The sequence below is a fragment of the Misgurnus anguillicaudatus genome, chromosome 15 (assembly GCF_027580225.2).
Source record: "Misgurnus anguillicaudatus chromosome 15, ASM2758022v2, whole genome shotgun sequence".
Taxonomy (NCBI): domain Eukaryota; kingdom Metazoa; phylum Chordata; class Actinopteri; order Cypriniformes; family Cobitidae; genus Misgurnus; species Misgurnus anguillicaudatus.
This window is the reverse complement of record NC_073351.2, coordinates 21,577,782-21,593,012: the sequence shown is the minus strand read 5'-3', so window position 1 is coordinate 21,593,012 and position 15,231 is coordinate 21,577,782. Positions and strand designations below refer to the sequence as shown.

Genomic DNA, 15,231 nt, shown 5'->3' with positions numbered 1-15,231 from the left:
GCTGGTTTTAGCTGGATTAAGGTGGTTTATGCTGGTCCTCCCAGCCTGACAAAGCTGGTCATGCTGGTGAGCCAGCTGGTATTCCAGCATGACCAGCTAAGTCCAGCTAGACCAGCTTAAAATGTGACCAAAACACACCTAGACCAGCTTGCTACACCAGCAAAACCAGCTTCCTTCACCAGCAAAACCAGCTAAAACCAAGCTGGGGACCAGCTAAAACCAGCTCACCAGCTTATGTTGGTCTTAGCTGGATTTTTCAGTAGGGATATTTGGTGAACACTTCAAAATCAGCTTACAGTGCATTTAAGTTATGCGTTTTATCAGTATGTGTTTTCACTGAGAATCAAACCTGTATTTTTGGCTTTGCAAGCACCATATGCTACCAGTTGAGCTGTTGCAGCAGTGCTTAATGAACAGTACAAAAGATCACATCCATCTTGTTGATAGTTTCTGTCGGCCTTCGGGATGCACCTAATTATTTTTTGAGTGGTTCATTGAATTTAAGCTTATATGTGAATGCTTTAAATGAGCACTATAAGCACAGTTCACTCCAGGTGTACTTCATTTAAAATGTAACATCATTTCAAACTTATGTTGACATGCTGCTATACCGAGTATATGGAGTTTGTGGAATGTGGATAGATGACCATGTACAGAACAAGCACAACTAAGGTCATGTGATTCAAAAAAGAATAGTCAAAAACCTGATGCAACTTCTAACCCCACCCAGACACATGGTCTCATTCTGTGGGAACCTGTCTGACCTCAGGACAAAATCCTGATCTCAGAGCACACATTAGTGACTAAGTGTGTATGTGTCAGGCCCTTGGTCTTTGCCAGGTCGACTGGAACAGGAGAACAGGAGCCTTATCAGTGAGAGTCTACTTACAGTGTCTCACATTTGAAACAGATCAATGTTTCCATCCTCCCTCGGGTATCAAAAACCGGTGTCCTTATTTATATTGCGACTTTCAAAAGACCCTAAACATTTGTTATTTTTATCTCCTGAATTATTTAGTGGTCATCTGAGCGAATTGAGAGCGAGAGAGAGAGATACTCTGAACCACTATTCAATTTTACCTCATGATCACAATGTAACGGTTTCTCCTGGTTTTCAAGGGCCAGCTGTTAGGACAGGCAGATTTATTTGCTTATAAAGTAGACCTATATTCACATAAAATATGGTTTAACAAATAAAATATTTCACAGGGCTGCATTCCCATAGCTGGGCTCTGTTTGCCATTAAACCATAAAGACTTCAATAGCTTATTTATTCATTAGTCAAACCTATTTAGGCTGTGGAAAGTGTATTCATTACTTAAAAATAGACTGAAATTTATTAGCATATTCAAATTTTAAGATGAACAGCCCCATAACCAACATAATGCTAAAATAAAATCATTTTATTATTTCTTCAGAACTGTTATTTGACAATGAGAGCAAATGTTTTAATAAGCTAATGGTAGACAGGTGGTTAGCAGCCCTCAGGTCACCTGAGTTTGTGTGTATGTGTGTGTTTTGCACGCGAAACTTTTTATACCCCATCACACCTCTCTCTGGCACCAGGCTAATAAACCAGTGTGATGTCTAGGTCTGCATAATGCCAGGCTACGCAAGTCTGTCTGGCTTTTCTCATGCCACACGAACACTGTTTGGATGCTGACACGATCATTCACGGGATTTAGCCGTCAGACCAGGCAATAGCATTGTGCAATAAAAAACACAAAAGGGGTCACAGCCTCATTCAGAGACGTTACTTCTAAAAATGACTTGCACAGGCCATATTTCAGTATGGCTGAATGGACAGATGTCCATTTCTAACCTAACCTAATTGCAACTAGATCAATTGAATTAGGAGACTTGGCCAGGGAGGGACCAAGTAAAAGTGGGGCCCCTTTTGTCATTTGATTTCAGCACAGTAAGAAAGTTCTACTTTAATTTTTCCAGATTAAAAACATTTGTCCTTTATTTTACTTACTTTAGTAATATTTTTAAAATGTTTTTATCTGTGTAAGCAGTGGAAGTGAGACAAAATAAGAGACAGAAACATTCAGGAATCTACCAACAGGGTAACATAGCTGGCTATGTAAACAGGACAGCATTTAATCCTACACAATTCTGCGCAATAAAGCCTGACATAAAGTATGATAACTAAAAACACTACAAGAATCTTTTTTCTTCCAATAGTCAGGGTTCCCACAAGTCCTTGAAATGCTTGAAAGTTTGTGAATCTGGGTGAAAAAATTCAAGGCCCTGGGAAGTTTTTGAAAATATACATACATAGATACAGGTCATTGAAAGTGCTTGAATCTATTTTATGCTTCCATATTATTTCCTGTTTAGTGTAGGATAATATCATAAAAGTTCTAGACTTTTTAAGCACAAGTGCTAAACTGTTTGCTTTAAATGCTTATATCTTCTGTATGTGAATGTTGATTTTATACCAAAATGCTTTTTTGCATAGTTGTGTTTGACACATAAAAAGTCTCTGGTTACGTATGTAAGTGTTGTTACCTAAAAAGGGAACGAGACGCTGCGTCTCCCTTGCCATACTTCCTGCATCCCTGTAACGCCGTCTTTGGCAATATTTCAAATAGCGATATACTTCCTGGCTCCCGCGTCACCCTGTCTTTGTCATTAAGCCTCACCATTGGTTGAATTTGATACACATTCAGACGCACTCACCCCTGGAGGGATCCCCAAAGTGTCTCCACAGTGATGCAGCGCGAGTTCCCTCGAAAGGGAACTGTAACAATGTATCTTAAAAGGTGACACAATGTAACCTTGCTCTCACTTGAAATGTGTCCCCACATTTAGTCCTTGATTTTGAGGTTATTGGACCTGGAAAGTCCTTGAAAGGTCCTTGAATTTGAAGTTAACTAAGGTGTGGGAACCCTGAATAGTGTATCCATATTACCATTTGAAATTAAACAATTATTATTTTGACATATAGTAGTGGCAACAGCAACTAAAGCAAGAGCGGTTCACATTTTGTGTCTAAAACCGCGCGGAAAACGCGACTGTTGGTTGGTTCTTGTCACATGACCTGCAGTGCGCTTGCGGCTTTCTGAAAAGTTTAAATGTTTTTAACTCAATGCGGTGTGGACACGCCTGGGAAAACGAGCGCGCTGCTTTCTTTATGCGCGCCTACATTTGAAATAACGAACTTGAGCGCACAAAAGACGCGATATGTAAATCACCCCTAAAGGTACATTCACATTATAAGCGACTTTGTCGCTCGTCTCTTTCAAAAGAGGCGTTTCTAAATCTGGTTGTCATAAACAAATAAGTAACGTCCACTCCAGTAACTGATGAGAGACGGATGACGTGAACTGCACTGCTTCGTTCTCATTGGTAGTCGCTCCCGAAAGTCGCTCATTATTTGCATAAAGTTAAACATTTCTCAACTTTGTTGCGCGACTGGACATGCCCCATCCAGTCACCAACGGTCACTGTCGCTTGTGTTGCCGAAAGTCACCAATTTTCCATATAAATTATCAATGAGATCGCATCACTCTGCTACTGCTAGTTGCTGCTAATCTGAATGCATCTGATTGCAGCTTAATACAGCGTTTTCTGTTTGCATGCATAAAGATTGTGAAGTCATTTATTACTTTCTTTATCATTTGCTATTTACTTCCAGTGTAATTCAATGTACAGTGTACCATGACATGCCTGGTTAAATTATGCAAATTAAAAGATATAATATACATAATATACTGTACTGGCACCCTTAAAAGATGACACATGTGTGCACAACACATCTTTCTGACTCATACGTCAACTGAATTCACTTCAACTAAACGTAGAAAATATAAATAAATAATTTGTCCCACTTGGCCTCTAAGGTTGAAATCCTCTGATGTAGATCATGTTAAATCTAATTGTCAGTCTGTGGCTTTGGCAATTAAGTATATTAACTTTAATGGCAATAAAGCAAACTTTAATTAAATTTATCAAGGCTTAGAAACAAAGAGCAGGACAGGAGCGGAAGGATGGAGCTCTTAAGTCCTTTTGAAGCCATGAGACACAGAGAAAGAGTTCGTACAATGCATTATTTATACAATCCTAAAGTTTTCATCCACATTGTAAATGTACCACATTGCAGAAATAAAGAATTGCCATTTCCATCAGGTAAATAATGGCAAGCTTTGATTTCAATATTTTAACATTTCGACTTAAGATTTGACAGGTTAATGACATCAAAGAACCGCAAGAGCGATTTTAGAAGCAATACTTTGATGTCATAAGCCTGTCGGTTCTTATAGAGGCGAGTCGAGCACGAGTCATGTTTAATTATTGAGTCACATGATTTGTTGTAGCAAAATCACATGATACTGGTATAGGAACATTTGTATTCTGTTGTTTATGCACATTTTTTGTTTTAGTTAATTCTCATCTGATTGTTTGTTTCCGTGCAGTATTTGTATGTTATTATTACTCACAATTTACTTGAATGGAAACCCAGTCATATCATTTTTCAATGCAAACATGCACACACACACTTGCCTCATTATACCTCGTGTGTCATTCACCAAACACACTATTTGCCTGAACAATTGATGTTTGTTAAATCTGTCAGCGATGAACACACAAAGATGCACACATGCTTGTACACAGACACACATGCCACAACTGCACTCTCTAACATCATTTGTCGTGTGTGTTTGTGTAGGATTATCCATGAGGATGGTTTCTCTGGTGATGATGTGAAGCAGTACAAGCCCGTGGTCTACAGCAACACCATTCAGTCTCTGGCTGCTATCGTGCGTGCCATGGACACACTGGGGCTGGAGTACGGAGACAAGGAGCGTAAAGTGAGTACAACACAAGTCCTGATAAGCTGTAACGCTTGTTAAGAATGACATTCCCATAGAAGGAATTGTCTATAACACTGAGGGTCGAATGTAATTTTACTGTGAAGCAAATACCCATATTTAAATTGGAAAAAATATTTGGCGACTTAAGAAATACTGTTACCAACCACCACTATTTATATGGACTAGCAGTATAAATGATAAGTTAATGATATGATGCACTGTCTGTTTCATCAGATTAATTGTAAATATATCAACTATTGCTGGGAAAACCCATTAAAGATGCATTTTCTCCATTTGGGTGTCATTTTAAACGTCATTTATCTTAATTATGGGAGATTGTTTCACATTATATGAATGTAAGTATGGCTTAGAGGGCATTTAATATTGTTTCTTATTAATTGTACTAATGAACACATTAAATTAACAGCCCTTCACACAATGCTGCACATTGTCTGCAATGATATGAGAGCACATTTGTTTTTCAAGTTTTGACCTGTGTGTGCACACCATGTTAATGTGGAATGAGTAGGATGATGAATTTATATTATAGATGTGTGTTTAATCATTTTGATATGTTTGACCATTCCACTATGCAATACAAATACGGAACTGCCAACTATAATAAGACACAAATCGATCTATATACATACATATGAAGAGTTTGGTTCCAAAACGCATTAAATCCATTTTGACTAATATCGGTAAAAACGTGTTTTCTATACCAAGAAAGTGACAAGATGAAAACCACTATTTTCTGTTACAAACTTTCACATAGCATCTTTAGGTTATAAAAACATCAAAAAATCAAATCCATAATTTGATTTTCAAAGATTTATTGTAAAAACTGAAATTTTTTTCCACAAAATGCAATAAATCCATAACAAGTTTTTTTCCAAAATTCTATAAATCTATTAAATATATATATAAATGTGCATTCATCTTTGCCATGTTATATTCATTTAGTTGACTAGTTGTACACACTGATTAAAAAATAAACATTAATGGCATTAATCAAAACACTTACTTTGTCATATTACGAACACTGTCATTGCTGAGGTTATACTTGGGACGTCGTCGCTTAACATTTTTCAAACGATCAGCTGTAAAATGTTTTGATCCTGTTCGATTTTCGTTCACTTTGCATAAAATAATTGAAAGTTTTTCATAAGATCCCCTGGGGTAAGAAGCTTGATGCTGTTAGGAGTACAAGCAACCGGCATTTTCTGTCTCCCAAGTGCCTCTCACGTAAGTTATTAGATTTTGATGGCTTACGTTTCACAGGTTTATCAATGCCATTAAAGTATTATTTTGTTTTTGTTTGTTGATCACGAAGTATAAGATGAGGAAAACTTGGAGTCCGTGTATTCAACGCGCTGCCATTGTTTGTTTACAATGCGTGAAATTGTGCGCTGTGATTTGTTGAGCGGATTTATTGCATTCTGCAGAAAAGGACGAGTGGCGTTTATTGCGTTTTGGGAAAAAAGGGAGAAAAGATGACAGAATAACACACGGATATTGCATTTTGCGTAACATTAAGAATTTACTTTTAAATATTGACCTGATATGATACTGATTTTGGCAGTAACTCATTTTTTTTTTTTAATGGCGTTTATCGCGTTTTGGAACCAAACCCTTCATATATACATACATACATACATATAACTGCCTGCTCCATACACACACACACTGCAGCATGAACTGTTAAATGTAAGATGAATCAGCAGCTGAGTCAGATAGCAGGGGTCAGTAAATTACAGGCTTAGCATCTTTAGTGGTAAACCAACTCGTTTCTTCTGGATGCAGCAATGATCTATTACTAGTACAGTATAAACTGGTTTCTGTGATTTATGAAATGAGTATTCAAAAAACAGGGATACATTATCCAATAGCTTGTTTCTATACAAAGTTTGAGATATCACATGAAAATAGATTAATGTCAAGATTTTAAAACTATTAGCCTACTCTTGCTCGACTATTAGCCTACTCTTGCTCGAAGGTGAACAGATTTCTAAAAGTTTCGACAATGTGCATTATAAACCACGATTCAGAAATATTCACAGAAAAACTTGTAGATGCTTATTTAAGAAAGTCATATGACTGTGCTTCGCCAAAGCATGTAATTGAATAAGAGGTGATGTTGAACCATTGATAGACTCTACCCACAATACATAATACCTAGATTATAAGTGAAATACTCATAAAGGAAAGGCGAAGCTCCAGGTGAAATTGCTTTCTATGTAAAGATTTTTCTGATAAACTTTTCATCAGTAGGAATATAAGATTCATAATACTGTGGTGCCCATTTCCTGCTTTTTCTGCATAATGTCATTGAAGTCATTTGGCCTAGCAGGAAGCGATATTTTATTTTAATTCAACCAAAAGCGTTGAAATGGAGGAAACAGTCGTCTGAAATCTAGCAATCATCGATTTAGATATTTTCTCTCTTGAGAAATTGAAAACCTCTTTGTTTCCAGGTTGAGTTACATGTCAGGAAGCTGAGCTTGAAAGACACCATATCTGCGTACCCGTAAAAGAGGTTATAGATAGCATATGGCATTATGTGTCAATGCGATTGAAAGTGACTTTTACTTTGTTGGGTAGCTTCTAAGTTTATGTTCGACAGAGGTGTCCTTGAATTTTCTTTAGTTAGCTTGTTGCAAGGCATTCATGCATTGTCTTCAGATACATGTGATGCTGAATTTGAATAAAACAAGGTATCTTACGATAAATAAATTTAGTCAGGACAGTTAAGTAAACGTCTTTGTGTCTGGACTTGTGTCTAGACATCTGTGATGTCTTTAAATGCTCCTTTTAGGTTTTGATCCAATGTGAAGGTAAAAACGAATGCATACCAAAGCTGCTTTGCATACATACGCTTATGCTGAGAACCAATCACACGTCCACACAAACTCTTTGGCCCTCTGTTGCTTCAGGCTGTGGAGGCCAGCTGGCTCACACCTTTTTAATTTGAGGTGAGAAGCTTTTATTGGAACTGCTCTTTCAACAACTCCACTCATGTAGATCTCTGTGTCCTTTCTCTCTCTCTCTCTCTGTGGGTCTCTTGCCCCATCTTATTCCTCCTTTCTTTTTACCCTCTCATCGTTCCACCTTCTCTCTCTTCTTTCCGTCGGCCTTTGTATGCAATCTCACAGCCCCCTCTCTCCTCCACATCACCCTCCCATATCTCCTCTTTCACCAATCTGGCTCTGTTGCCATGGTTACGTCTTGTTTTTCCTCTCTCTCAACACATTCCACAAGTCTGTGTCCATGGGCAATGTCACACTGACGGACTCTGCCCAGCATCAATGAGGCAACCATGTACTCCCGTGTATTATGTCTGAAAACTAGTATGCCATAAACACTATGGATGGACACTTTTCCAACCAATGAGGCTATGGTAGCCATATTAGACTTTATTTTATGGCATGTCCCACACAGCTGTCCTGCTAACCAGGCTAGTATTGTTCTAAAGCTGAGAAATGTAATGGCAGATTATGTGGTAGGCATCCATTAACCCTATTTTGATTTATGGCTTACCGTATACTCAACACATGATCTGATGACATGTCATACTGGTCCATTACGTTATAATGAACTAAAATGGCTGCCGCTCTGAGCAGAATGACTTCCGTTGCGCCCACTGTGTCAGTGTGACCCTGCCAGGATTCCACACGTGTTGAATAGGCAAAGGCCACAGTGCCTGTCAACCAGATGGACACAGATGTGCACTTGCCATTTTAGCCCTCTGGTTCTTCTGCACTGCTGTGGCAAAGACCCAAACTCTGCCCAGAAAACCCAAACTGGGTGTCCCCAGACTGCGTGACAACTGCATGCGAATGTGTATTCGAAAAGCTCCCAAAATAGAACTGAGAAATAGGACTGCAGTCAGAATTAGGGGAATTATTTGTTCACGGAGTGAGTTAAAACGAAAAGCTCTAAATTTAAAATGATGCATTAGGGCTGACACAATGGCAAGCGTTCTCCACTGAGGTCATTTCCATTACGTATTCACTTAGAAAGATAAATATGTGCATGCAAACTCCATTTAATGCATATTAGGTGTTGAATTGTGGTTTGTTACACAACGATTTTATGGGGGGATGCTACAGTGTACAAAGAACTTGTTCTTTCAGGCAAAACAGATGCGATCGGACAGTAACTTGTACTATATGTGCATAAATCAGGCCTTAGGCCACTAAAAATATGTTGACTAATAGTAGATCTTAACTTATGATGTGTACCTGGATGTAAAAGATCAGCATTTAATATGTGCAGTAATGTTCCCCGAAAGCAACACAAAGGTCATGGGTTTGATCCCAGGAAACATTCATACTGAGGAATTAAATGTGTAAATGTAATGTAAATGAGGAAATGGACATTCTTTAAGTTTCGTAGGGGGGTTTCGCTGTCTACCCAAATCATCACGGTTGTACATGGTTGTTTAGTGTGTTGGTACGAGTTTGTGTGTTTCTGTGTGTGTGTGTGTAACAGAGGATAAATAGTTTGGGAATAAGGAAGAGACTTAGGCTATTCCCAACAGTCCTTCAAATGCCCTAGTCAGGGTTCCCACGGGTTCTTGAAATTCTTGAAAGTTTGTGAATCTGGGGGAAAAATTCAAGGCCCTGGGAAGTTTTTGAAAATATACATACATAGATACAGGTCATTGAAAGTGCATGATCTATTTTATGAACGAAGTTTTCTGGAAAAAAATCCATATTCTCTGTGTAGTGTAGGATAATATCATAAAATTCTAGCCTTTTAAGCACACATTCTAAACTGTTCACTTTAAATGCTTATATCTTCTGTATGCGAATGTTGATTCATACCAAAATTATTTTTTGCATAGTTGTGTTTGACACATGAAAACGTCTTGGGTTACGTATGTAACAGTTGTTCCCTGAGAAGAGAACGAGATGTTGCGTCTCCCTTGCCATACTTCCTGCGTCCCTGTAACACCGTCTTTGGCAATATTTCAGATAGCAATATACTTCCTGGCTCCTGCGTCACCCTGTCTTTGTCGTTAAGCCTCATCATTGGTTGAATTTGATTTACACATTCATACGCACTTACCCCTGGAGGCGTCCCCAAAGTGTCACCGCAGTGATGCAGCGCGAGTTCCCTCAAAGGGAACTGTAACAATGTATCTTAAAAGGTAACACAATGTAACCTTGCTCTTACTTGAAATGTGTCCCCCCATTCAATTCTTGAATTTGAGGGTATTGGACCTGGAAAGTCCTTGTAAGGTCCTTGAATTTGAAGTTAACTAAGGTGTGGGAACCCTGCCTAGTGGTGTTCCCACACCCACGTATTATTATCCAATGAGGAGACCCATCAGGATAATCATCAGCTTAATATAAAGCTAATTTGGATAAAACCTGTATTTTGATACACCTGTATTCAAATTAGAAAAGTACCTGGTTATGTGGAAGTTATGACGCACATCTTATAAATAGAACAGTAGTTGGGCTAGTCCTTTGCATGCTTATTGTGATAAATATTCAAATAATACTTGGTCTGTTAAATATGCTGCATAAACATTTTGTTTGTGTGTTACATGTAATTTCCTGCTTTAGGAATGATTTATTATTTTTTAAGGTTTTATGTGGTACCTGTCCCACTTCTGTGTGCGTTGAACATCTGGTGTAAGTGTATGCACAAATGTGTGTGTTAGAAGATGTTGATAGAACCAAGCCTTTGAGGATGTCCAAAGCATGCGTAAGGGAGTATGCATCTGCTTGTACTCAGTTAGGATAAACATTTCGAAAGGAAAGCAAAGATGACTGTCCCAGTTTAAAGTCCACTCTATTTTGCAATACTGCTTGTGATGTCTACATCCCAGCCTCCATTTGTTTCTCTATACAGCTTTTTCCTTTGCGGCTGTAGCTGCTGTTGTGAATCAGGCATATGAATGACCAATCCATACCTCTACATCCCAGATGAAGTGGTTTATTGGCTGAAAAATGAGCTCTTGTGAAAATTTGCTGTTAAATAAATTTCTTCCTGTTAATATGTAGTGCTTTTAATTTAGTAGAGTATGTTTTATCAACATACAGTAGCCAGTGTACACACTTAAAAATGCTGGGATGTTATTTTTAACCCAGCATTTTTGACCCAACAACCCAGCATGGATTAAAATTAACTAGTTTTGTTTTTGTATTTATATTACATGTATCGGACCACTAGTATTACCATAAAGTGGCATTTTAACATTCTGATCTTGTCCAGTTCACCCACTTTTTCATTTTGATATATGTTTTGTGTTGTGGTTTGATATGCAGTCTGTACTATTGTTAAATATAGGAGGGTAAGGTTAGATTTATTTATAGGATGTGTAAATTAATTTTGTGTGAGGGAGAAGGAGAGCCCTTCAGATGTATTAACAGATCCCCATCCCAGCAGATTACATTGCAGCCTCCATTTTAATTGAGACTATTGTGTCAAGTCTCTGGTGTTTGAAATCAGTAATGTCTGGGTCTCTTCTTATAGCTCATCTACACAGATCCCAAATATAATTATTCCTGCTGCATCTTAATTACATTTTAGGTTAATCAGTTAATCTCTATGAATTTTTATACCACAGAACCTATGCTCCATGAATAAGGTGCATTTTATTTCCTTATTACCTTTATAAAGGCAAAAATTCAAGATTTGTACATAGTTTTAAAACTTTAAACATTGTCTAAACAAAGTTTTTTCTGTATGAAATGTATGGAAATAAAATTTTACCTATAACTACAGACCAACAGTTGACTGTTACTGTCCTGTTGTAAATTATTTTAGGTTAATTTTCCAGTCGTGTTCCCCATTAATATTTTGTCATTTAATTTTTGTTTATTAAATGATCATTGCTAAAAGATAAACAAAAAATATTTACACATTTCCCAGAGATTGCAAATCGTATAGAAAATTAAAATGATTATACACTCACCTAAAGGATTATTATGAACACCATACTAATACTGTGTTTGACCCCCTTTTGCCTTCAGAACTACGTGACATTGATTCAACAAGGTGCTGAAGCATTCTTTAGAAATGTTGGCCCATATTGATAGGATAGCATCTTGTGGGATGCACATCCAGGGCACGAAGCTCCCGTTCCACCACATCCCAAAGATGCTCTATTAGGTTGAGATCTGGTGACTGTGGGAGCCATTTTAGTACAGTGAACTTGTCATGTTCAAGAAACCAATTTGAAATGATTCGAGCTTTGTGACATGGTGCATTATCCTGCTGGAAGTAGCCATCAGAGAATAGGTACATGGTGGTAATAAATGGATGGACATGGTCAGAAACAATGCTCAGGTAGGCCGTGGAATTTAAACGATGCCCAATTGGCACTAGGGGGCCTAAAGTGTGCCAAGAAAGCACCCCCCACACCATAACACCACCACCAGCAGCCTGCACAGTGGTTACAAGGCATGATGGATCCATGTTCTCATTCAGTTTACGCCAAATTCTGACTCTACCATCTGAATGTCTCAACAGAAATTGAGACTCATCAGACCAAGCAACATTTTTCCAGCCTTCAACTGTCCAATTTTGGTGAGCTTGTGCAAACTGTAGCCTCTTTATTCTATTTGTAGTGGAGATGAGTGGTACCCGGTGGGGTCTTCTGGTGTTGTAGCCCATCCGCCTCAAGGTTGTGCATGTTGTGGCTTCACAAATGCTTTGCTGCATACCTCGGTTTTAACGAGTGGTTATTTCAGTCAAAATGCTCTTCTATCAGCTTGAATCAGTCGGCTCATTCTCATCTGACCTCTAGCATCAACAAGGCATTTTCGCCCACAGGACTGCCACATACTGGATGTTTTTCTCTTTTCACAACATTCTTTTTAAACCCTAGAAATGGTTGTGCGTGAAAATCCCAGTAACTGAGAAGATTGTGAAATACTCAGAACGGCCCGTCTGGCACCAACAACTATGCCACGATCAAAATTGCTTAAATCACTTTTTTTCCATTCTGACATTCAGTTTGGAGTTCAGGAGATTGTCTTGACCAGGACCACACCCCTAAATGCATTGAAGCAACTGCCATATGATTGGTTGATTTAGATAATTGCATTAATGAGAAATTGAACACGTGTTCCTAATAATCATTTGGGTGAGTGTATATTTGCTTAGGGAAACCTTGAAGTTCCTTTAGAAAAAGCATAACTTTTTTTTATAAAAGATTATATAATAACTTATCCTTTGAGATTTTCAGGGCCTTTGCTACACTAATCACAGAAAGTGTGACATTTTCCACTTTTGCTGCCTTTTCAGTATACTGTTATGTAAGGTAAATATACTAATAATATCCATGCTTTATCTGGTTTATGCTTTAGATCAGCATCAGTGGTCTTAATGTAACCACTCAGTGTGTGATGAATATGTCTGGTGCTCTCCTGGTGTCTGCCCTTGCCCAAATTATCCTGCTGTCACACGATGAGACCTGTCCTGTTCGTTCTTAATTTGAGGACAAAAAAAATCAGGAACAAACAGCACCTCAGCCAGATGGTCCCAGTCAGTGGGCTAGTGAGCTGTCCACGTCTAATACATATGGCCAGCTCTTATTACCACAGCTACACCACTCTTTCTGTGCATGCTTGTGTGTTTAAGCGTGAAAATGCACATGTGTGATTTTAGAGGGTGAACATTTGCCCTTGAGAACTGTTATAATAGCATTACTGACAGCTGTGCCATACCATGAGAAAGAAAATTAAAAAAGAGAAAACGAATTGAAGAGCCCTTTGTTCCGTCTTGTAGAAAATCTAATCTGAATCTCTACAGATGTTTGCTTTATGGACCACTGGTACATTTCCCCTGGTCATCACTATAATGACTTGCATCACTGCTTATTAACTAAGTGAGTCCAGTCTGTTCAGATTATGTGGTAGGAAGTCTCTTCAGGGGTTAATGTAGATAAAAGGAAAATGATTCTTAGCAGCCGAAAAGGTCACATTTTCATAATTTAATTAGAAATGTGTTTTTCTACATTTTTTTTGTTATGTGTTGTTTTCTCTAATAAGCTATTTGTTAGGCTGACCAATGGCAATGTTTGGGAAACCTTTCTGAATCAATCACTATTTTGCAGACTTGTTTGTTGATGCCAAGAAAAAAAGAAATTACACACTTGACTTTAAAATTAGTACATATTCTATTCTATTCTATTCTATTCTATTCTATTCTATTCTATTCTATTCTATTCTATTCTATTCTATTCTATTCTATTCTGTCTTAGTCCAGTCTAGTCTAGTCTAGTCTTATACCAGTCTAGTCTTATTCCAGTCTAGTTTAGTTTAGTTTTATTCCAGTCTAGTCTAGTCTTATGCCAGTTTAGTCTAGTCTAGTCTAGTCTAGTCTAGTCTAGTCTAATGTAGTATTCTATTCTAATCTATTCGGTTATGGAGTTTTTTCCCGGACAGGAATTATCTTAAACCAGAACTAGGCCTTAGTTAAATTAGGATTTTAAATCACTTTTAAAAGCATAATTTATAAATAAACTCTACTGTGGTGTATCTCGAGACATAACAATAGCACTGATATATTTTAAGATATTCTTAAAGTCTTATTCCAGTCTAGTCTTATTCTAGTCAAGTCTAATCTAGTTTTTATTCCAGGCTAGTCTAGGTTTATTTCAGTCTAGTCTAGTCTTATGCCAGTCTAGTCTAGTGTAGTCTTATTCCAGTCTAGTCTAATCTAGTTTTATTCCAGTCTAGTCTAGTCTTACTCCAGCATAGTCTAGTCTTATTCCAGTGTAGTCTAATCTAGTATTATTCCAGTCTAATCTAGTTTAGTTTTATATCAGTCTATTCTTATTTCGGTTTAGTCTAGTCTTATTCCAGTCTAGTCTTATTCCAGTCTAGTCTTATTTCAGTCTAGTCTAGTCTTATTCCAGTCTAGTCTAGTCTTATTCCAGTCTAGTCTAGTCTTATTCCAGTCTAGTCTAGTCTTATTCCAATCTAGTTTAGTCTTATTTCAGTCTTATTCCAGTCTAGTCTAGTCTTTTTCCAGTCTAGTCTAGTCTTATTCCAGTCTTATTCCAGTCTAGTTTAGTCTGATTCCAGTCTTATTCCAGTCTAGTTTAGTCTTATTCAAGTCTTATTTCAGTCTAGTCTTATTCCAGTCTTATTTCAGTCTAGTCTTATTCCAGTCTTATTCCAGTCTAGTTTAGTCTTATTCCAGTCTTATTCCAGTCTAGTCTTGTCTTATTCCAGTCGTATTCCAGTCTAGTATAGTCTTATTTCAGTCTAGTCTTATTCCAGTCTAGTCTAGTCTTATTCCAGTCTAATTTTATTCCAGTCTAGTCTAGTCTTATTCCAGTATAGTCTTTTTCCAGTCTAGTCTAGTCTTATTCCAGTCTTATCTAGTCTTATTCCAGTCCAGTCTAGCCTATTCCTGTTTCTAGTCTAGTCTAGTCACGGTCCTCGCA

At 37.7% G+C, this 15,231-nt stretch overlaps 1 protein-coding gene across 2 annotated transcripts in view; it reads left to right on the top strand.

Annotated features, from left to right (window-relative positions):
- The window catches only part of gnao1a (guanine nucleotide binding protein (G protein), alpha activating activity polypeptide O, a), a 98,351-nt gene that overhangs the window by 17,212 nt on the left and 65,908 nt on the right, over nucleotides 1-15,231 (top strand). For both annotated transcript variants that reach the window (XM_055174988.2, XM_055174989.2), the window contains exon 3: nucleotides 4,676-4,817. In XM_055174988.2, the coding sequence (XP_055030963.1) occupies nucleotides 4,676-4,817 (142 nt within the window). The remainder of the gene's footprint in view (nucleotides 1-4,675; nucleotides 4,818-15,231) is intronic.